The following is a 21,118-nucleotide window of genomic DNA, read 5'->3' on the forward strand; positions in this document are numbered from 1 at the left end:
CCCCCGGGTGTCAGCGGACTGGACTGACAGGTGTGGTCCCTTCCCCTCCAGAACCTGACTCGGGAACAAGCCGACTACTGCGTCTCCCACATGAAGCCCTACGTGGATGGCAAGGGCCGCGAACTCCCCACCGCCTTCGACTACGTGGAGTTCACCCGCTCGCTCTTCGTGAACTGATCCCGCTCCTCGCTCCGCCCGGCCCACGCTGCCCGCCCTGCCGTTGCCTTGCTGCATGACACCTCCTCTCTGTGCTCTTAAAATATTCCAGTGTTACTTTCCAATGTGAGCTTAAGTCCGCTTAGCCTGGGAGAAGACTTAGTAGAAAATGGTGCTTCGATAAACCGCTTCCGGTCAAGTCGCACTTGCCCCGTTGCCGTGGGGACCCAGATTCCCTTCGTGAAGCCCGCTGCCCCATTCCGACTCGGCAATCTCGGCGGCGGGCCAGATCCCCTCTTGTTCTCTCCCCTCCCTTTTGTTTTCATGTGAAAGACAAATAAATGACTTGACTCCCCCAGAAGTTCGTGTTGTCTTCATTCGGCCTCTGTCGGAACTCCAGAGCTCAGCTCAGGTGCAGCTTGCTCCTGCCCCCAACCCCCCACCCCCACCCCGGTTGTCCTCAGGCGGCCACCTCTGCTGCCAGCTGCTCCAGGTCCTCTGTCTCCCGGGGTCCTTGTTCGGTGAACTCGGTGCTCAGCTGCCACACCTTTACAGTGCCCTTGGCGTCACCGGCAGCCAGGAGCTGAGTCTGCTGGCGATTAAACTCAAGACAGTAGACCGGGCTATCATCCTGGGTTTGCTTGATTGAAACTGTGGGTTTCTGGGAGCTTTTCTGTAGATCAAACAGCTGCACGTCACCTGCAGGGAGAGAGAATCATGGGACAAGAGGCCCAGAACAGTGGCCTGTGCACCCAGGAAGAGAAACTCATGACACAAGAGAAGTCCACCTGGTTTAGCCCTCCTTCCCCCACCTGCTGCCTCTCCCCAGCTCAGAATTCCAAGTACGTGCTGGGCCCGTATCACTTAAATGGATCTGAGCCTATCGTCCTATTTCCTACCTTCCCCGGAAGCAGCCGCAAACACCAAGGGGCGCACTGGGGACCAGCGCACGGCAAACAGGTACTTGTGGGACAGCTGCAGGGAGGCCAGGGGCTGGGCCTGCAACATGGAGTACAGGTGGATGTGGCCGTCGGTCCCCGCACTCAGGAAGAGATTCCTGGACAGGATGAAGGGCAGAGAGCCAGGCAAGGGGATGAGTACCGGGTGTCCTGCCCAACTCCCCCTGGGCTGTCACGTTCCTGAAAAGTCTCCATGGACCCCCAAACTGGGAATCCCCTTAGGGAGAGAAGGGCCAATCCCCAGGAGCCAACCACCCGAGCGCCGGGTAGGAGGGCTCAAATAGCAAAGACCTGGGCCCAGGCCAGACCACAGGCCCTGTAGGCCGCTCTATGGGGCTTCCTCACCCTCCCTGTGCCAGGTGCTCTGTGGCCTCCTCTACCTGTGGAAGGGGGAACAGCTCACAGAGTAGATGGGACCACCATGGGGAGAGAAGGTGAACCGTGCTGGGGCCCGCAAGGGCACAGAGCTAGGCATCCGCGTGAGGGCGGCCTCTTCCGCTGCCAGGGAACACTTGAGCGGGAAGCCACCTTCCGTGCCCAGAACAAAAAGGCTGGGGTCAAAGCCGGAGAAAGCCACCGCCGTAGCACCCACCTCGGTCTCCCCCCGGGGAGGCTGTGGAGAAATGAATGGCAGGGCAGAGCCAAGGGAATCTGGTCAGAGTCCCACAAGAGCCGAGTCACGCGAGTGGGAGCCACGTGACCTCAGTTGCTAGCACCGCCGCCCGTGCCGCCTGCCGCCACCCCCGAGGCCCACTTGCGGGGGTCCTACGGTGGGCGGGCGGGCAGGGGCGGCAGCTGGGGCCCCACGTACCTTCTTTAGCTTGGTGTTCTTCGGGAGCTGCTGCACGACCAGGGCGAAGCCCTCCGTGAGCTGCAGCTGGCCCACCCCGCCCCCCTGCCAGAGCAGCACTTTCCCGTCCGTGGCCACACTCAGCACCTGGAAGCGGTGGCTGTGCCGGGGCTCAGGTAGCCAAAGCACCTGGGACAACAGGGTACGGGACCAAGGTCAAGAAAGAGCTGCTTGCTCCCCAGGCTGCCCCCATTTCCCAGCAAGACCGGCGGTCACCCTCATCCCCCAACTACCCCTTCTCTTGCGGGAAAACCAAAGGGGGAATTCTGGGGGAGGCCCGGAACCGCCTCACACACCTGGGGGCAGACCCGAGGGTTCCGAGGTCCCTCCCTGAGACGCCAGGATAGCTGGGAGCCCCACATGGCCACTTGGAAGTTGGGGGAGCTGGGAGTGGCCCAGGGCCTGGGCGTGGCAGGGGGGCGGGTGTGACTTCTGCCCCGGGGGGCTAAGAATGCCGAAGGCCGGAGGCCGCTGTCCCTAACTGCCAACTCCTTGGTGACCTGCTGTGGCTGTGCGAGCAGGCCCCCTCTCTTCCGTTTCACCTCAAGGAGCAGGCCAGCGACAGCAGCACTCAGTTCAGGGAGAAGGGGAAGGTGCCTCCCCGCCCCCCACCGCGGCCCACTGCTCTGACCTGGTACACAGGGTCGGTGTGCGTGTCGTCCGTCAGGCCCGTGCGCCACAGCAGCGGGTCCTCGGGATGGCTCACGTCCCACACCAGCACCTCACCACTGTACAACCCGCCTGCGGGACCAAGCGCGCCCGGACAAGAGCTGACTCACGCGCAACAACCCGGTGCCCCAACCGAGCACCAGCCCCGCCCGCCCAGGGAGCAAGGACGGGGAGCCGCTTCCCCAGAGTCGCCGGGGGGGGGGGGGGGGGGGGAAGTCCTGCCCTCCCCCCACTCTGGCCTGCTGTGCCCCCACCCACCCACTGCCAGGCTGATCTCCAGGCCTGACACCCTGCCGTGCCCTCCGGCACAACCCCTTTCCCAACACGTGTGGCTCCTGTCACCACCCACGGCTCCCCGAGGGTGCCCCTGTCGCCCTGCCTTGAGTCCTGACCAGGCTGCACCCTTGCGTGGCCCACACCCCATCAAGACTCAGCAAGGACCCGCCAACGCCCCCACCACCTCCTCCCCCTCCCCTTCTTCCTCACCACCCCCCCCCCCCGCCTTTCCTCCCCATCCTCCTCCCCCTCCCCTTCTTCCTCACCCCACCCCCCCACCGCCTTTCCTCCCCATCCTCCTCCTCCACGCTCCACAACTGGCACGGCATCCTCACCTGAGCCCAGGGCTCTGCTCCCCAAGCAGACCTGCCCCAGCCGTGCCTGGGGGCCGAGGGCCCAGTGGAGAGCTCCCCTGTGGGCACCCTGCACAGGGTGGGGAGCAGAAGACGGCTCACCTGCGACATGGGACGGCTGCGTGGGGTGGAAGGCCAGGCACATGACGGCGCTGGGCACCTCCACCACTGCTGACGGCTGCTGGGGGTTCAGGCCTCGCCTGTCCAGGTTCCAGGTACACACGAAGGACTTCAGCGTGCTCCAGTCCCCGTCGTCCAACCTGCACAGGGACATGCCTGAGCCGGCTCTGCCCCGAGGCCAGGATCTCGCCCCCACCCTGCTCCTAGCACCAGACCCGCCACCCACCCACCGCCCCCAGATCAGCCTGCGTCCCCGTCACACCCAGACCGTACTGGGTGCTGTAGTGGCACAGGTTCCTCCATAGCACAGTGGCAGGACCTCCTCTAGAAAAGGGTTCCCGAGAACCAAGATGGGTCCACACGATAGCAGGGTTGGGGAACTGTGGCCCATCAGGAAACGGCTCACGGAGAAGAGGGGGCAGGCCCAGGGCGCACTGCCCTATGCTGGCAGGTGGGCACCAGGACAGTGGGCTCTAAGCCCCTCCCTCTGCTGCTCTTTCCAGCCAACCTGGTGCCTAGGCAGCCTCGAAAATAAAAAGACTCCCAGAATGGCCAAGCTCCAGGCCAACCTTCACCACACAGACAGGGAGAAAGAGGCTTAAACCAGAGTCTGAGGACCTCCCATTGCCCCACAGCCACCCCTGCTGCCGCTCACCGGCCATAGGCGCAGGCCACCACGGAGCCGGTGCTGTTCCAGGAGACACTGGTCACATGCAGACCCTGCCCCTGGGCTGGGGGGTAGCCCAGGGTGTGCAGACACGTGACCTGCAAGAGACAAACCATGAGCCCCCCAAAAGGCGGCCTTGTAGCCACCTAAAAACCACTACTACAAGCTTGGACCTCCAAAGCCACCCAGGTCCACTGCCCGGTCCTGGACGGAAATGTAGAGCCTTCATCCCAACACCACCCCAAACAGGATACTTCCAGAAACCCAGAAGAAAGGATCTTATGAACCGAGACAGATGCCAGGTTCTGGCTCAGAGTAAGACCCTGTTCTATACACAGTTTCAAAAGCTCTGGCTTCTGGAACTGGATGGTGCTCTATGTGCCACTAGACTATGCACCTGGAAATGGTTACAGTTTGGGGCGCCCGGGTGGCTCAGTCGGTTCAGCGTCCGACTTCAGCTCAGGTCATGATCGCGCGGTCCGTGAGTCTGAGCCCCACGTCGGGCTCTGGGCTGCCCCTCCCTGGCTTGCACACTCTGTCTCTCTCTCAAAAACAAATAAACATTAAAGCAATTTTTTTAATGGTTACAATTTTATGACTATTCTACCACATTAAACAAAAAACCATTTTTTTTTTTAAACCTCTGGCAGCTTCCCTCTCAGCCCATAGCAGCCTGGCACACCAAATGAAAAGGCTGGCAGTGCTGGCCACGGTGAGCGATCAGCCCAAGGTTTCTGGGAGGGGATGTGCCACACAGATCAAAACGTCTGTGAAAAGCTGCATACTCCTTGACCTTATGACTCCATATAAAGAAACTACCCGATGGAAAGAATCTAAAACGTGTAAAAAGCTGTATGGTGGGAACCCTCACACACTGCTAGCAAGGACGGAGAATGGCAAGGCCACGGTGGGGAGACAGTCTGGTGGGTCTTCAAAAGCTAAAACATAGAGGCACCACACAACCCGGCAATTCTGCCCCTAGGTACACGCCCAAGAGAACTGAGCACACACGTTTACCGGGGCGCCCTGCTGGCTCTGTCCCTGGAGCATGCGACTCTGGATCTCAGGGTCGTGAGTTCAAGCTCCACGCTGGGCACAGAGATTGCTTAAAAATTTTTTAAAGATTAAAAAAAAGCTGTCCAGTGTGGTAGGAGGTGAAGGGAACTCAAGAAAACCTTTTGTGCGGGGTGCCTGGGTGGCTCAGCCAGTTGGGCATCTGACTTCGGCTCAGGTGATAATCTTGTAATTTGTTGAGTTCGGACCCGCGCCAGGCTCTGTGCTGACAGATTGGAGCCTGGAGCCTGCTTTGGATTCTGCATCTCCCTCTCTCTCTGCCCTTCCCCTACTCATGCTGTGTATCTCTCCTTCTCTCTCTCAAGGATAAATAAACATTAGGAAAAATTGAAAGAAAGAAAGAAAGAAAGAAAGAAAGAAAGAAAGAAAGAAAGAAAGAAAGGAGGAAGGGAGGAAGGGAGGAAGGGAGGAAGGGAAAGGAAAGGAAAGGAAAGGAAAGGAAAGGAAAGGAAAGGAAAGGAAAGGAAAGGAAAGGAAAGGAAAGGAAAGGAAAGGAAAGGAAGGTTTCTTGATCTGGGTTCTGGCTCCACAGAAATGTTTTACTTTGGAAAGCCACAGGCCTGGACACTTGTGGTTTGTGCACTTTTTTACGTCATGTTCAACTAAAGTGTACATCAGAAAGGCACCACAGACATTAAGTTATTTGTCACAACACTACGTATACCTGCAACCCACTACTTATACCCAGTGCACTTTAAAATCTGAAGATAAACCTACAATGTGGGAGAAGGGGGACCAAGGGACTTCTCTACACCTTCACTGTGGCGGACACGTGTTGGCCAAGACTCAGAATGGCATGGCCATGCCTGGGTGGCTCAGTCAGTTAAGCGTCTGACTTCGGCTTAGGCCACGACCTCACAGTTCGTGAGTTCGAGCCTCGCATCAGGATCTCTGCTGTCAGCACGGAGCCTGCTTCAGATCCTCTGCCTCCCTCTCTCTCTCTGCCCCTCCCTTCCTGTTTGTTTTCTCCTCCCCCCTCCTCAAATAAACATTAAAAAAAGAAAAAAGAAAAAAAAGACTCAGACCGGCACAAAGGGTGAACTGCCTGCACAGAGAACACACCTGGATAAACTCGGCTCAAAAAAATAAAGTGTATGGATGAAACATTAGGTGGTGTTTTATTTTTATTTATTTTTATTTTTTCGAGACAGAGCGTGTGCAAGCAAAATGGGGACAAAGGGAGAGGGAGAGAGAGAATCTCGAGCAGGCTCCACGCTCAGTGCAGAGCCTAATGTGGGGCTCAATCTCATGACCATGAGATCAATAGTCAGAAATCAATAGTCAGATGCTCAACCAACTGAGCCACCCAGGCTCCAATTAGGTGTTTCAAAAGGACACGTGTGAAGTCTCCATAGCAACCTGACGACACAGAACAGGCTTTGCTCCCGACCAGAAAAGACCCCAAGACTGGCCACAGTGACTCACAGCTGTCAACACACGTGTGAAACAAGAGGCAGGAAACAACAGAACCAGGAGGTCAGCGGTTCCAGTGGGAGACCCTGGGTGGTCTCTTCCTTATCTCCAATTTCTAAGCTTTCCCCAAGGTTGTCCCACTGATTGTAGAATTCTGACATTATGGTTTCTCGTTAAGAGCAGCATCCCAGCCCTTCCAGAGCTACTACAGCAGTGCCAAGGACAATGATGAAATGTCAAGGCCAACACCTTGACAGAAGTAGAGAGAAAAACCCCAAGACAGTAATCCCATCATGAGGGAATCAACAAAGAACTGATGCAAAACAAGAAGTGGGAGGACAGACTCGCTGTCGATGTGATATAACAGCAAAGTGCTAACGCCCTCCTCTGCCCAATGCTCACGCACCGCTAACATGCAGGGCTGCCCAGGGCCAGCTCACCAGGCTGCCACTCAAAGGGGGCAGCCTGATCTCCCGCCCACCCTCGTTTCTGGAGGATACCTCTCTAGAAGTGAAGCTGGGCGTCCACCCACAGGGGACTCAGATAAAGGACGACGTGTCCGTGCAGTGGGACCCAGTGTAGCCGCTGGGACGCCTACAGCACCTTTGTAGGAACTGACATGGAAAGCTCAAAGTGACAAAGGTCATCAGGAAAACGTACAGTGCTTTCCACTTGTTTAAAATGTTCTCAGTGACAACACTAGTAATGATGCTTGTGTTAGTGCAACACAGAGAAGACTCTAAAGGCGTGTGGGCGTGGGAACAAAGTGTCCCCTCCCACTGTCTACATGGTATATGTTCTGTATTTCTATACTGCCTGGACTTGTTATAATGAACATACATTGCTTCTGTAGTCAGAAAACAGATATTTTGGCACCTGGGTGGCTGAATCCGTTAATAAGGGTCCGAGTTCAGCTAAGGTCACGATCTCACGGTTTGTGAGTTCGAGCCCCGCGTCGGGCTCTGTGCTGACAGCTCGGGGCCTTGAGCCTGCTTTGGATTCTGTCTCCATCTCTCTCTGTCCCTCTCCTGCTCATGGTCTGTCTCTCTCTCCCTCTCTCTCTCAAATATAAATAAACATTAAAAAAAATTTTTTAAAGGAAAAAAACGTATTTTTTAAAGGGGGAGAAAGTAACACACACTTGGACCAAGTTAATCCATAGAAATGTGGGAACGTGCTAATAATAAAGAACAAAAGCTTAACCTCTGTTGGGGCGCCTGGGTGGCTTGGTCGGTTGGGCGGCCGACTTCGGCTCAGGTCATGATCTCGCGGTCCGTGAGTTCGAGCCCTGCGTCGGGCTCTGTGCTGACAGCTCAGAGCCTGGAGCCTGTTTCAGATTCTGTGTCTCCCTCTCTCTGACCCTCCCCCATTCATGCTCTGTCTCTCTCTGTCTCAAAAATAAACGTTAAAAAAAAAAAATTAAAAAAAAAAAAGCTTAACCTCTGTAAAATTGGGTGGTGGGGCGGTGGGGACGGGGGGGCACGAGCAATGGCAAGGAGAGACAACAAGCTGGGCTCTTCCTCTTCCCTGAGCCCTTCTTGTGCCCGGCTTATAAGGAGTCAGTGACTGCCCACTGCGGTGTGGCCTCGGCAACTGCATTTCAGAGTGGTTTTGAGGACTTCCCTCAAACTGATTTTCCCATGCCTTCCAGTGACTTGGTGGGAAGAGGGCAGAGGAGGGGGAGGGGCTAGAACAGGGCTATGACCTCTGAATACATAGTTACTCATCTGTTTCTACAGGAAGAAAGCACTGTATAAAAAAAAAAGTCTGTCTCAGAACTCCAAGGCTCCCCAGTCGAGGGCCCGCAGCCGTGAGCGAGCAGCCTGTCCACAGGGGAGGCTGAGGCCCAGCACGGAGCAAAAGCCAAGAGCCCCCCATTCGTCTCAAAGCCTAGCCTGCCTGTGCGGCCAGACACCTAAGTGTACAGGGTCACTCTGAGCTGAGCCTCGGAGACACTGAAGTCACTAGAGCATGGCAGTGAAACCAGACAGACCAGGGCTCAAATCCCAGCTTGGCCCGTTACAGCTGGGTGACCGTGGACAAGTCAGTTAGCCTCTCTGGGCCTTGTCTATAAAACAGAGATCATCCAAGTACCGCCTCATGCAGCTGTGCTGAGGAGTGAATGAGATGGCACAGAGAGCCCTCACCACATGGTGCCAGGGGAGACAGCCGAGCGGTGGAGAAAGTCTGGTCCAGAGTCAGACTCCCCACGTTCAAGCCTTGCCTCTACTGCTGACTAGCTCCATGTGATCCCAGAAAAATCATTTCAACTCAGGAGCCTCCCCATCCCCAGCTGTAAATGGAGGTAACCACAAACTACTTCTTGACAGCAGGGAAGGCTCGATGACTTACTCTCATAAAACTCGGCTCAGCACCTGGCAAAAAGTAAGACCTCCATGAACGCAGTTACTATTATTGCATTATTGCTATTAACAGCATCTGGCCTAAGAGGACTTCCAACGGGGGCGGGCGAGGCTCAGGCTGGGGCAGAGGAGGAGGGCGTCCCAGGCTGCAGTTCCCTACCGTTGGCTGCTGCTCTGTCCAGTTCACCTCGAAGCCGTCAAAAGCGTGGCTCTGCCAGTTCTTATTCAGCTCTCGGATAACCATGGCCTCCACCCTCCGAAGAAAGGCTGCCAGCCTGGGGCTGTCGTGCTGGGCCACAGACCGAGCGCTGACCGGTGCAGGGACCTCGGTCTGCACCTCAGCATCCGCATGCTTCCGGGTCTGGACAGACGCTTCAGCAGTGGCAATGCTCGCCGTCTGGCAACTTTTCTGCAGAAAATCAAAACCCAGTGGTCACCAGTCAGCGGTCAGTGGTCACCAGTCAACCCAGGTCACTAGTGACCGCCTGCCTGGGCACTCTGTTCCCCCTACTAAACAGCACCCCTCCCGCGCTGCTGCTTACCCTCGGGCCAATGGGCCTCTGGTCATCCTGCCTGCCCCAGTCTGCCTCTTTGCTCTTGTAACTGGCCCATCTTTCAAAGGAGGAGCCCGATCTGTGCGCTATGGGTGAAGATGATCCCTCAACCGTCCTATGTGCACTGGGCCACAGTGAGTGGTTCAGGGGTGGTCAACATGATCCAGTAAGAGCCTGACCCAGGACTTTCGGTGACACTAGGACACCATTTGGAGGGGATGCTGGAGTGTTGCTTCTCTTTTTTTTCCCCAGGAGTGCCCTTTGGAAGATCCCGACAGCAATGAGAATCCTGTAATATTGCAGCCAGCACAGGGAAGCATCGCAGACCTGGCCACCAGCATCTCCCTCCCTTCGCAGGCCCCTTCCAAGGTGCCCCCATGATCAAAGGAAGCAGGTGAGTCTGTGATGAGCTAGTTGGTAGAAAGAAGGCAGGCTTCTCCCCAGCTGCCTCTTTTCTCCACCCTGCCCTCTGTCTCCAATTCCTTGTCCCCTCTTTAGCTGGCCACAGGGATAGACATCAGATCAGGGAAGGAACTACCAGCCTCCCTTTCTTATGGACAGGACCCATCATTTATCAAATGAGGGGGCCTAGCAGATCGTCATCTGCAAGAGGCTCTGCTCACACAGCCCCTCACCAGGCACCTGAACGTGCAGGGCAATGGCGAGGCCCGGAACCCCTGTGCACCTCCCCCACCTGGCTCAGGCTTGCGGGGGCAGGGCTGTGCACTAGGCCAGTGCCAGTAAGCCTAAAGGAAGGGAGCGGGCCCCACAAAGGGGCAGCTCTTCCTAGTACATGAAACACCTGTCCCCACGCTCCCCATCACATTCCACTAAATTGTCTTTTCTTAGCCGCCTCCCATTAAATGGAGTTCCTCCAGCATCAGAACCCTGTCTGATCTCTATACCCAGCACTTTGCACGTATTTGGCACACGGCACAAGCCCATTTAGACAAGATATACGTACATATATTTTTATATATCTCCACTACACTGTATGTATTATGTTGTATACACACATAGACTATATATATCACACATATACTATTTACGTATATTTCCTTTACACCACACACACACACACACACACACACATTATTTACTGAGTGTCCACTTGCCAGGCACTGTCTGGGTACTATGGATACAGCAGAAAACACAATGTGCAAAATCCCTGTGCCCGAGAAGCTTCCACAGGGGTTGGGGGTACACTAACAAGAAAATACCCACCAACTACCTATGGTGCCAAGTGCAGCAGATGTGTGGGAGAGAAGGGAACAGCCAGGGAGGTCTCTGGGGAAATGGCACTTGAGCTGAGGTGTGAAGGACAAAGGGAGAGCTGCAGGAGAGGGTCCTGGACAGAGATGGGAGGGGGAGGCCAGAGCAAAACCTTACAGTAGAAAACGTTCCGTGCTCAGAGACTGGACAGCAGGTGGCGTGCCTGGCCACAGTGGGTAAGGAGGGTGGCCCGAGCACAAGGGCACGGCCAGGAGGTGTCTGAGAGCCACAAGGTGTGGCCTGAGTGGGTTGTAAGCAGGGCCATGCCTTTTTGGCTGCTCGGGAAGAAGCGAGGAGCAGAGGACAGGTTTGACAACCAGTGGAATGTGATGGCAAATTCTGGGAAAAGAGAACACAGAAGCAGTTCTCCTGGGCCTCGTTTAGACCGAGATGCCTCCCATCCACATCGAGGTGTTGAGGATTCCCGAGAGCGGTCGCAAGGCGTGAGGCTCTGGAGAACATCCGACAGAGACATGACTTGAAACCACAGCACTGGAGGGGTCCACCAAGGGAGTGTGCACACTGAGGGATTCGTGGATGGGCATGAGGAGCAGAAAGCATACAGGCTTGGGGTGCCTCAGTTGGTTAAACATCTGACTTCAGCTCAGGTCATGATCTCACGGTTCATGGGTTGGAGCCTCGTGTCGGGCTCTGTGCTGACAGCTCGGAGCCTGGAGCCCGCTTCGGATCCTGCGTCTCCCTCGCTCTCTGCCCCTCCTCTGCTCGTGCTCTGACTCTCTGTCTCACAAAAATAAGTAAAATGTAAAAAAAAGAAGAAGAAGAAGAAGGAGGAGGAGGAGGAGGAGGAGGAGGAGGAGGAGGAGGAGGAGAAGGAGAAGAAAGAAAGAAAAAGAAAAGAAAGCAAAGAAAGTATACAGCCTGAGCCAAAATTCTAAGAGACTGGGTGAAAATCAAGCTTCCAGAAGCCACAATGATGGCAAGAGTGTTAGTTACTAAGGGCTAACTCAGGCACTGTCCCAAAAGTTTTACCCATATCTTATTCATCCTCACAACCACCCTATGAAGAAACTCCTATTTTTGCATTACTAACATGGACACTAAGGCACAAAGAAGTAATTCACCCAAGATCACACGGCAAAGAGGTGATCACAGTAGGCCTCGAATTCAGGCAGTCTGACCTGGTGTTCTCACCCAGTCTAACATCCTGGACACTCATCACATCGGATAAACCCAGAAAAAGTTTCTAAAAGAATGTTACCCCAATGACTTAATCTAAGACAAAAATGTCCACAAGATAGCAAGCTGTTATCTTTCCATCTACTTCCATTAATATTTCTTTGCTGGGCGCCTGGGTGGCTCAGTCGGTTAAGCGTCCAACTTCAGCTCAGGTCACGATCTCGCGGTTCGTGAGTTCGAGCCCCGCGTCGGGCTCTGTGCTGACAGCTTAGAGCCTGGAGCCTGCTTCTGATTCTGTGTCTCCCTCTCTCTGCCCCTCCCCCACTCATGCTCTGTCTCTCTCTCTCTCAAAAATAAATAAACATTAAAATTTTTTCTTAAATATTTCTTTGCTGCTTGCTTATTCAGACAAAAGACAAATGTCAAAACACTAGGGAAAATTCAGAGGGAAAAAAAAACTTAAAACCAATGACACGCTGCACCCACAATTTTTTCTGTGAATTGGTAGGAAACTACTATCATTATTCTCTTTTCACTCTGGGACAACTAAGTAGTTTCCATAGTTCAAGAGCTGATTATCTGGCCCGACCCTGATCCGTCCCATACATCCCATCCCATCTGGAGATGAAGCCCCAAAGCCTCCAGAAGGGAAGGGCTTGCCCAAGGATACCCTGTGTAGACTGGTACCTTCTGTACCAGGCAGTGTGTGGCTGGACTGAGGCTCCCATAACAAGCCCTCTGAGACATCAGAGAAGTCAGGGAAGAATGAGATCCTTGCTTTCTGGGCCTCAGCAAGGTCAGGAAGAGGGGTGTTAAGGATGCTGGGCTCCCACACCTCAGAGGCAGAGGCAGAGGCACTACAGGAGGGACTGGGACCAGACTTTAATTACACCGGGAGGTGTGGCCAAGGGAAACAGAAAAATTCCCAAACCAAGATCACCAGTCACCACGCTCTGGAGTCTGAAGTCCCAGTGACCTCCAGCAGAGAGGAAGGCAGTGAGATTCAGGGACCAGAACCCAGTGTGGGAGCCCAGCTCTCCTGCCCCCAGGAGAGCCTGCAGACACCCAGAATGTCAGGACTCCTACCCAAGCCACCAAATGTGTCCCAATACCAGGACTGTAGCTTCTGACTAGATGAGAAGTGGACGCGAACCTAGGCTGGGCCAATCAAGCTCTCTTAGGGAAATTCACAACAGAGACAAAGATTTAACAAGATGGCATATGCCTAGAACGGAAACCTGGAAACGTTGGCCCCAACAATTAGCCAGGGCCACAACCAGGAGACAAGCAGAGACAGGCCTCGGGGGATACATGTAACATCAGAGTTGAAAGGTGGGGGACCCCCAAGTTTCCTAGATTCCTCAGGACCAGCTGCACCTTCAGAGGCCCAGGAGACATCCCGGCATCCTGAAGAGAAGTGCTTGACAGGAGCTGGTTTGGGCTGGTTTCTGTCACTTGCTATCAGAGTCCTACACTGACCCCTAGGAAGGCTCCCTGACTCTGACTCCCAGGCCAATACCCCTCAACGCCTCACTTCTGAAATAATGGGTCTCTAGCTGGCATCTAGGACTGGCCGATCAATTTCAGGAACACTGGTGATGACAGAGGAAACGGCCCCACTGGGTCAGGTGATCAGCCACCACCCCAGGCCCCGAGGGGTGTGCTGAGAGAATACTGGGCTCTGCCTTGCATTCAGGTTCAGGCTGAGATTGACCAATGTCAGGTTAACTGTGCTCATGTGTGACTCAGTCATTCAGAAACCAGCCAGCCAGAAAAATGTATTCAGGGGGTATCACTATGAGGCATGAGTACTTCAAAGTCATGAGTAGAACAGTCACTTTCTTACTAAAAATATACATTCTAGGGGCACCTGGGTGGCTCAGTCGGTTAAGTGTCTGACTCTTGATTTCAGGTCAGGTGATGATCTCACAGTTTGTGGGATCAAGCCCCACATCAGGCTCCACTCTGTCAGTATGGAGCCTGCTTGGGACTCTCTCTCCCTCTCTTTCACCTCTCAAAATAAATAAACTTAAATAAGTAAATAAATACACACATACATATATACATACATACATAACATACACACACTCTAGGGGTGCCTGGCTGACAGTGCAGAGCCTGCTTAGGATTCTCTCTTTCCGTCTCTCAAAATAAAGAAATAAAACTCTTAAAAAGAAATACATTCTAGGGGCGCCAAACTGGCTCAGTCAGCAGAGCATGTGACTCTTGGTCTTGGGGTCATGAGTTCAAGCCCCATGTTGGGTACAGAGATTATTTAATTTTATACATTCTAGATCTCCTTGACTCTACAATGTATTGTTTATAAAACATTCCAATTGTTTAATAATAGCTCTTCAGGGGAAAACTAGATGACATACACGGGCCATCTGTGAGACACACCGATTTTTAAGATGTGTCCTATGACTGAGGAACATCACCATCCAGAGAGGAGGCGTCTTTGAAGGTCTGAGATGATGTGCAAAGGGAGGCCAAGCCCCCATCGGTCCCTTGGGTAGCAACCACTACCAGCCAATAGAAGCGGCACACGGCATCTCATTTCATCAACCAGCACGTCTGACTCGCGTGCAAAAGGACCTCAAAGACATTCTAGACCTGACTTCTCAACGGGCAGGCCCCGGAGTCCCTCAGAAGCTTGCTAAAACACAAGCTGCCTCCTCCAGCAGGGGGGCCGAGAGTGTGCTTTGTGAACAAGCCCCCAGATGATGCTGAGGCTGCAGGTGCAGAGGGCTGTTACTCAGACCCCACCCGTGGGTCTCACCCATCTGTATGCTTCCCAGGGCCACAGCCCAGGGTCCATCACCTCTTGCCCCCCCCCCCCCCCCAGCCCACAGCGCAGACCATGCTCTCACACACCCCCCACTTCTACCTCCGTCACTCTGGGAGCTGAAGCTTCACCTGGGGTGGGGTGAGATATGGTTCATCCCGGAGGCTGAGGGATGCTGTTAAGCCCACCTGAAGGACGCTGCCGGGCAGGTGGGGTGCGTGTGGCCTGTCGCCGTCACCTCGCCACGTCCAGCGGGCCCACTTCTGATCCTCCTCCCCAGAATTTCCCTTGTCCTCAGGTGGCCGTCACCCCCAAGGCCTCCCCCCACTTCTACCTCCTTCCCCATCAAGTCCTGCACACACACCTGATGAGAACACAGGTGTGATGGGAGCAGGGAGGACTCCGGCCTGAGCCAGCGTCTCTGGGCCCACACTGCAAACCCCCTGAGTGAGCACCACAATTTGACGCAGGTGTGAGGCACAATTCACAGCTAATGAGCAGACAAGGTGAGACAGGAATGTCTTAGATGCAAAGTTGAGCTGAGTGGGTTTCCTTTTTTTTTCAATTTATTTACTTTTGAGAGAGACAGAAACACAGTGTGAGTAGGGGAGGGACAGAGCGAGAGGGAGACAGAGAATCAGAAGCAGGCTCCAGACTCCGAGCCGTCAGCACAGAGCCCGATGCGGGGCTCGAACTCATGAACCGTGAGATCGTGACCTGAGCCGAAGTTGGACGCTTAACGGACTGAGCCCCCCAGGCACCTCCGGCTGAGTGGGTTTCGTGGTGGGATACAGAGACAACTGTGTCACCAGAGGCCTCTGAGAACGTAGAGTAACGGAACAATCTCCAGTTCATGTGAACTTGCCTCTTAGTATATCGGGGCAACAAACAGCTACTCAGAGAAGAGCGTGGAGCCAAGAGCCAACCAAGAGGACAATCGCAGACGTTTCCATGGAAGTTGGGAGATGCGTTAGGCTACACAACCTTGGAGCCGCAATTACTGCCGACTACCTTGGTGTCGTCTTGGTCTTTCAGTGTGCTCTCATGCCCCTTGAAAAAAAAATCTAGTATGGAAACTGTGTAGCAAACCCAAGGGTAGAGAACCACGGATTTAATTCTCCTTGAAAATTTGTAACAGGCCAGACCCAGGTTCAAAACAAACGCCCTCCAGCAGGGGGTGACATTGGCTACAGAAGCCACCAAGGCGAAGAGGCAGCCTGGGAAGAAGGAAGAGCCCGTGGGCAGGCAGCTAGTTGAACTCCAAGCAGGGGAGGAGAGTTGCAGCCTATGTGGGATGTCAGCACACAAGAAGATTATTCAACCCAGTATTTCCTGGGTGCCTCCGGGAGGTGCAAAAGTACACAAGACCCACTCCCTGCCTTCTGGGAGCTCGCAGTCCCAGAGACACAGACCTGAATGTCCAAAATGCATTCCATGGATGAAAAAGTTCCAGAACCAGATAGTGGTGATGGTTCCACATGGTGAATGTACTGGACACCACTCAATTGTACACTTAAAAATTTCTATTTTTTCTAATTTCTAGGGAAATTTCTATTATATGTACCTTTTTTAAAAAAGTTTTTTTATATTTATGTGTTTCTGAGACAGAGAGAGACAGAGCATGAGTGGGGGAGGGGCAGAGAGAGAGGGAGACACAGAATCGGAAGCAGGCTCCAGGCCCTGAGCCGTGGGCACAGAGCCCGACGCGGGGCTCGAACCCACAAACCGCGAGATCATGACCTGAGCCGAAGTCGGACGCTCAACCGACTGAGCCACCCAGCTACCCCCTTTTTTTAATTTTTTTTTAACAAACTTTTTTTTAAATTTTTTAAACGTTTTTTAAAATTTATTTTTGATACAGAGACAGAGTGTGAGCAGGGGAGGGTCAGAGAGACGGGAGACAGAGTCCGAAGCAGGCTCCAGGCTCTGAGCCATCAGCACAGAGCCCGACGCAGGGCTCGAACTCATGAACTGCAAGATCATGACCTGACCCGAAGTCGGACGCTCAACTGACTGAGCCAGTCAGGCACCCCTCTATTATATGTATCTTTTAAAAAAATTTTTTTATGTTTATTTATTTCTGAGACAGAGAGAGAGCACGAGCGGGGGAGGGTCAGAGAGAGAGGGAGACGCAGAATCCGAAGCAGGCTCCAGGCCCCGAGCCATTAGCACAGAGCCCAACGCAGGGCTCAAACTCACAGACTATGAGATCATGACCCGAGCCGGAGTCAATTACTCAACCGATTGAGCCACCCGGGCGCCCCTCTGTTATATGTATCTTTCCACAATTTTTTTTTTTTAAGTAATCCCTACACCCAACATGGAGCTCAAACTCACGACCCCGAGATCAAAAGTCACATGCTCTACCAACTGAGCCAGTCAGGCTCTCCACCACAATTTTTAAAAAATGAAAAAAAAAAAACACAGCCCACATTTTCCTAGGATCAGCATTGGGCTGGCTTCAGAAAGGTAATGCTGCTGCTGGAAAGGAGGATGCATTCAATTGGTGGTCTCAAATTTTGCTACCTATCAGCACGACCTGGGGAGCTTTAATAAAACCAGATTCTCAAGTCACAACACATACCAATTTAGCCAGAACCGCTGGGAGGCAGACATCCATATTTTTCAGGAGTCTCCAGGACATTCCAGTGTCAACCATCTGGTTTGAGAAACCGCAGATGAGCAAGGAGGGATGATCAGGCACCCTCTATCTCAGGCAGTGGGACTGGTCCCTGACACTCCTCTGCCATCCGAGCAGCCCTAGGCTTTCAAACTGTTTTCTTATCCACAATCTCATTTAACCCCTCACAAGGGGGTGCCTGGGTGGCTCAGGTTCAGTTGGTTGATCCATCCATCCCCTCAGGAAGTATTCTAACAAGGACCCATTTTGCAGAAGAGATCATGTGACTGGCCCAAAGCCCTAAAGGGGGTGTGCACCCCGGTCTTGAACCAAAGTCCAGGACCCTATCCCTCTGTAAACAGATTGGAATATGACAAGAAAAGCCAAGTCAGGCCAAAGACCATTAATATTAAAAAAAAAAAAAAAAAAGGGGGGGGGCGGGGGGTGCCTAGCTGGCTCAGTTGGTAGAGTATGAGGCTCCTGATCTCAGGGTCGTGACTTCAAGCTCCATGTTGGGTGTAAAGATTACTTTAAAAATAAAATCTGAAAAAAAAAAAAAAAAAAAAAAAAACTAAAAAAATTAAAAAAGAAAAAAAATCCATCAATGGAACATGGAGGTACATTACAATATTGCACCACTACATGGGCCAAAAACCACTGTCCAACTTTTCCAAAAAAACTTTTTAAAAAATTAAGAAACTGGGGCGCCTGGGTGGCTCAGTCGGTTGAGCGTCCGACTTCGCTCAGGTCACGATCTCGCGGTCCGCGGGTTCGAGCCCCGTGTCGGGCTCTGGGCTGATGGCTCAGAGCCGGGAGTCTGCTTCCGATTCTGTGTCTCCCTCTCTCTCTGCCCCTCCCCCGTTCATGTTCTGTCTCTCTCTGTCTCAAAAATAAATAAACGTTAAAAAAATTAAGAAACTGTATTTAAAAATTAGCTAAAACACTAATCACAGGACTTATTGATAAGAAAAAAAAAATGTAAACTGCCTAACAACTCATCAAAAGAGACTGGTTAAATAAAATGAAGTTACAAAAAAAAATTTTTTTAAACATGGACATTTGTTCAGGATGTATTAAGTGAAAAAACTGGGTCTATGAAATGTTGTGCACAGTGTGATTCCGTTTTTATTTAAAAAATGGGGCAGGGGCGCCTGGGTGGCTCAGTCTGTTCAGTATCCGACATCAGGTCATGACCTCGCGGTCCATGGGTTCCAGCCCCGCATCCAGCTCTGTGCTGACGGCTCAGAGCCTGGAGCCTGCTTCGGATTCTGTGTCTCCCTCTCTCTCTGCCCCTCCCCTGCTCACGCTCTGTCTCTCTCAAAAATAAATAAACATTTAAAAAAAATTTTTTTATTTAATTTTTTTTAAACATTTTATTTATTTTTGAGACAGGGAGAGATAGAGCATGAACAGGGGAGGGTCAGAGAGAGGGAGACACAGAACCTGAAACAGGCTCCAGACTCCGAGCTGTCAGCACAGAGCCCGATGCAGGGCTCGAACTCACGGACCGCGAGATCATGACCTGAGCCGAAGTCGGCTGCTTAACCGACTGAGCCACCCAGGCGCCCCTTAAAAAATTTTTTTTAAATGGGGCAAAACAGACAAAGCAGGTACAAGTCGAATGGCCGGGGAATGGGGTGATTTTTATTTCCACTTTCTTTTTTTTCTTTTTTTTTTTTTTTTTTTTGCATATCCAGATTTTTTCTAAATTTTGGACACACAACTTTTATAAAGAGAAAAAACTATTTTGGAAAAACCCATTTACCTTCTTCTGACCCTTGCAAAATTCTTACAACTCAACAAAAAAATCTGCTTCAGCAAGACAGGCGATGCTAGTTCAAGGGAACCACCCTCACAGATGAAAGCTTACACCTCCAATGTTAGAATTAGTTCTTAGAACCTTACGGCTTAAAGCTATAGTTGCAAGGAAATGAACCTGCCTCAATTTCATTCTCTGTAAGGGGAAAAAAAAAAAAAAAAAAGACGGATTCAGTGGTTCCCAGCCTAAAGTCTTCTAAAATCTGAATCTTCAGCAAGCAAGAGCTGTGTGATAAGGATGGAGATCAACTAAAATATCCACTTCGGGGGCGCCTGGGTAGCTCAGTCGGTTAAGCGTCCGACTTCAGCTCAGGTCGTGATCTCGCCGTCCGTGAGTTCGAGCCCCGCGTCGGGCTCTGGGCTGATGGCTCAGAGCCTGGAGCCTGCTTCAGATTCTGTGTCTCCCTCTCTCTCTCTGCCCCTTCCCCATTCATGCTCTGTCTCTCTCTGTCCCAGAAATAAATAAATGTTAAAAAATTTTAAAATATCCACTTCGCTTTTCACCAGAACCATTTCGGTGCAGCCTGGTTAAGCGGGGAGTGCTTTCCCGGTAGATCAAATCCAGGCTTGAGACCCGCAGGCACACTACTGGCCTGAGGCAAGAAACCGGTCTTCCAGAGTTAGACTTCATTGGAAAACTCCCTAGTGTCGGGGAGGACCTGATGGGGTCACTCGCGCAGCAAGCTAAGCCTCGGTTCCCTCTTCTGATAAATGTGCGGCACCCTACAACGCCCCCCCCATACCCATTTTCACCGAGGGGACGCCAACATCCCTACAACGATCTGCAAGGCACTATCTGACCCGCCTCGGCTTACCCTCTCTGACCTCAACCGGGACCACTCCCCCTTGTCTCATTCCTCGCCAGCTCTGCCACCTCCTCAAAACACAAGATCTGCTCCGACACCAACCCCAGGGCCTTTGCACTTGCAGTTTGCGCCGTCTGGCGGTTCTGCCTCAGGTATCCACTTGGCTCACTCACTCCTCCCGGTCTTCGCTCAATTGTCGCCTTCTCGGTGAGGCCCACCCACCCTCTCACTCTCCAAACCAGTCCTTCTGATCCCGCACCCTTCTTTTACTTTTGTCCATGATGGCACTACTCGCCCTCTGACACACGACAAAATTTAATTGCATAAGTTGCCTACGGTCGGTGCCCTGCAAACGGCCCCAGGTCAGCTCCAGGAGGGACTTCATTCACTGACGGGTCCCCAGCGCCAGAACGGCTCTCGGCACACGGCAGGCCCTCAAAGTCCGCACAAAGACCCCTCCGGAGAAGACCTGGCACCCGGGAGCCCTGCCTCCTCAAAAAGCCTCGTTTTGTGTGCTTTTCATTAAACCACTGGAAAACCGGCGTGTCTCGACCTTAAATGCACTTCCTTCTTCTTTTTAAAGGAAAGTTAGTTTGAAACGCCTGAAAACTGCGGTTCACACAAAATCCTTCAAAACATGGGGTCTTCAGATGTTTTTAAGGAAAACCCCTTTTGTTGTCGGGTCTGGGGGGAGACTGGCACGAGAATGCCACAGGGCGGGTCTCCGTGGGTTAAAATACAAAAATAAAACGGGGGGACCCCAGAACCTGGCCCGGAGGCCGCGCGCGGACGGACCCTCGCCCTCCCTCCCGCGTCGCCGCGAGTCGGGCCCGCGCCCTCACCGTCTCCCGGCGGATGCCCTGGACGCCCCTCCACTGAGAAGGCACAGACGCCACGCCCAGGGTCTCGTCCTGCAGCGGCCCCGGCCGCCCCGGCCCCCCGGCGCTCGCAGCCCCGCCTGTCGCCAGCGCCTCAGCTCCCGCGCTTCCCGCCGGGCGGAACGGCCCGGGCTGCGCGCGGGTTGCCATGGAGATAGCGCCGCCCTGTCGCGCCTGCGCACTGCAACATGACCTTCGCCCCTGCGCCTCCAGAGCGGAAGCCTGGGGAGGTGAGGCCATCGGCACCATTTTTTAATGGGTCAGACAGCCACCTCCGAGACCTGAGAGAACGAGATAAATTATTCTTTTTGGCCAGTGTGTGACAAACCCGGCCAGTTTTGGATACTC

At 53.2% G+C, this 21,118-nt stretch overlaps 2 protein-coding genes across 12 annotated transcripts in view; one reads left to right on the top strand and one right to left on the bottom strand.

Annotated features, from left to right (window-relative positions):
• Positions 1–517, top strand: part of SPTAN1 (spectrin alpha, non-erythrocytic 1) — a 59,008-nt gene extending 58,491 nt beyond the window's left edge. For all 9 annotated transcript variants that reach the window (XM_053908373.1, XM_053908377.1, XM_053908379.1 and 6 more), the window contains one exon: positions 52–517. In XM_053908373.1, the coding sequence (XP_053764348.1) occupies positions 52–177 (126 nt within the window). In that variant the 3' untranslated portion in view covers positions 178–517. The remainder of the gene's footprint in view (positions 1–51) is intronic.
• On the bottom strand, positions 515–20,924 carry DYNC2I2 (dynein 2 intermediate chain 2). 3 transcript variants are annotated; one of them, XM_019420905.2, is made up of 10 exons: positions 20,735–20,924; positions 17,233–17,307; positions 9,061–9,309; positions 4,039–4,148; positions 3,366–3,523; positions 2,597–2,706; positions 1,927–2,094; positions 1,496–1,728; positions 1,056–1,155; positions 515–855 (listed from the first exon to the last, which is right to left on the bottom strand). In XM_019420905.2, the coding sequence occupies exons 1-10, from the start codon at positions 20,918–20,920 to the stop codon at positions 706–708; spliced, it is 1,539 nt and encodes a 512-aa protein (XP_019276450.2). In that variant the 5' UTR covers positions 20,921–20,924; the 3' UTR covers positions 515–705. The 3 variants fall into 3 exon arrangements, with proteins under 3 accessions (XP_019276450.2, XP_019276447.2, XP_019276448.2); XM_019420902.2 differs by having other exon boundaries at positions 1,056–1,213; XM_019420903.2 differs by lacking the exon at positions 17,233–17,307 and having other exon boundaries at positions 1,056–1,213.
• Positions 20,925–21,118: the final 194 nt, after the last annotated feature.

This window comes from Panthera pardus, unplaced genomic scaffold (genome assembly GCF_024362965.1).
Source record: "Panthera pardus isolate Hobbes unplaced genomic scaffold, ASM2436296v1 HiC_scaffold_20, whole genome shotgun sequence".
Classification (NCBI taxonomy): Eukaryota; Metazoa; Chordata; class Mammalia; order Carnivora; family Felidae; genus Panthera; species Panthera pardus.

Coding starts and splice junctions, on each gene's coding strand:
- DYNC2I2 (XM_019420902.2), bottom strand. CDS start 20,920: ATGGCAACCCGCGCGCAGCCCGGGCCGTTCCGCCCGGCGGGAAGCGCG. Junction 2,707..3,365: donor GCAGCCGTCCCATGTCGCAG/GTGAGCCGTCTT, acceptor TTGGTCCCGCAG/GCGGGTTGTACAGTGGTGAG. Junction 2,095..2,596: donor ACACCGACCCTGTGTACCAG/GTCAGAGCAGTG, acceptor CTGTTGTCCCAG/GTGCTTTGGCTACCTGAGCC.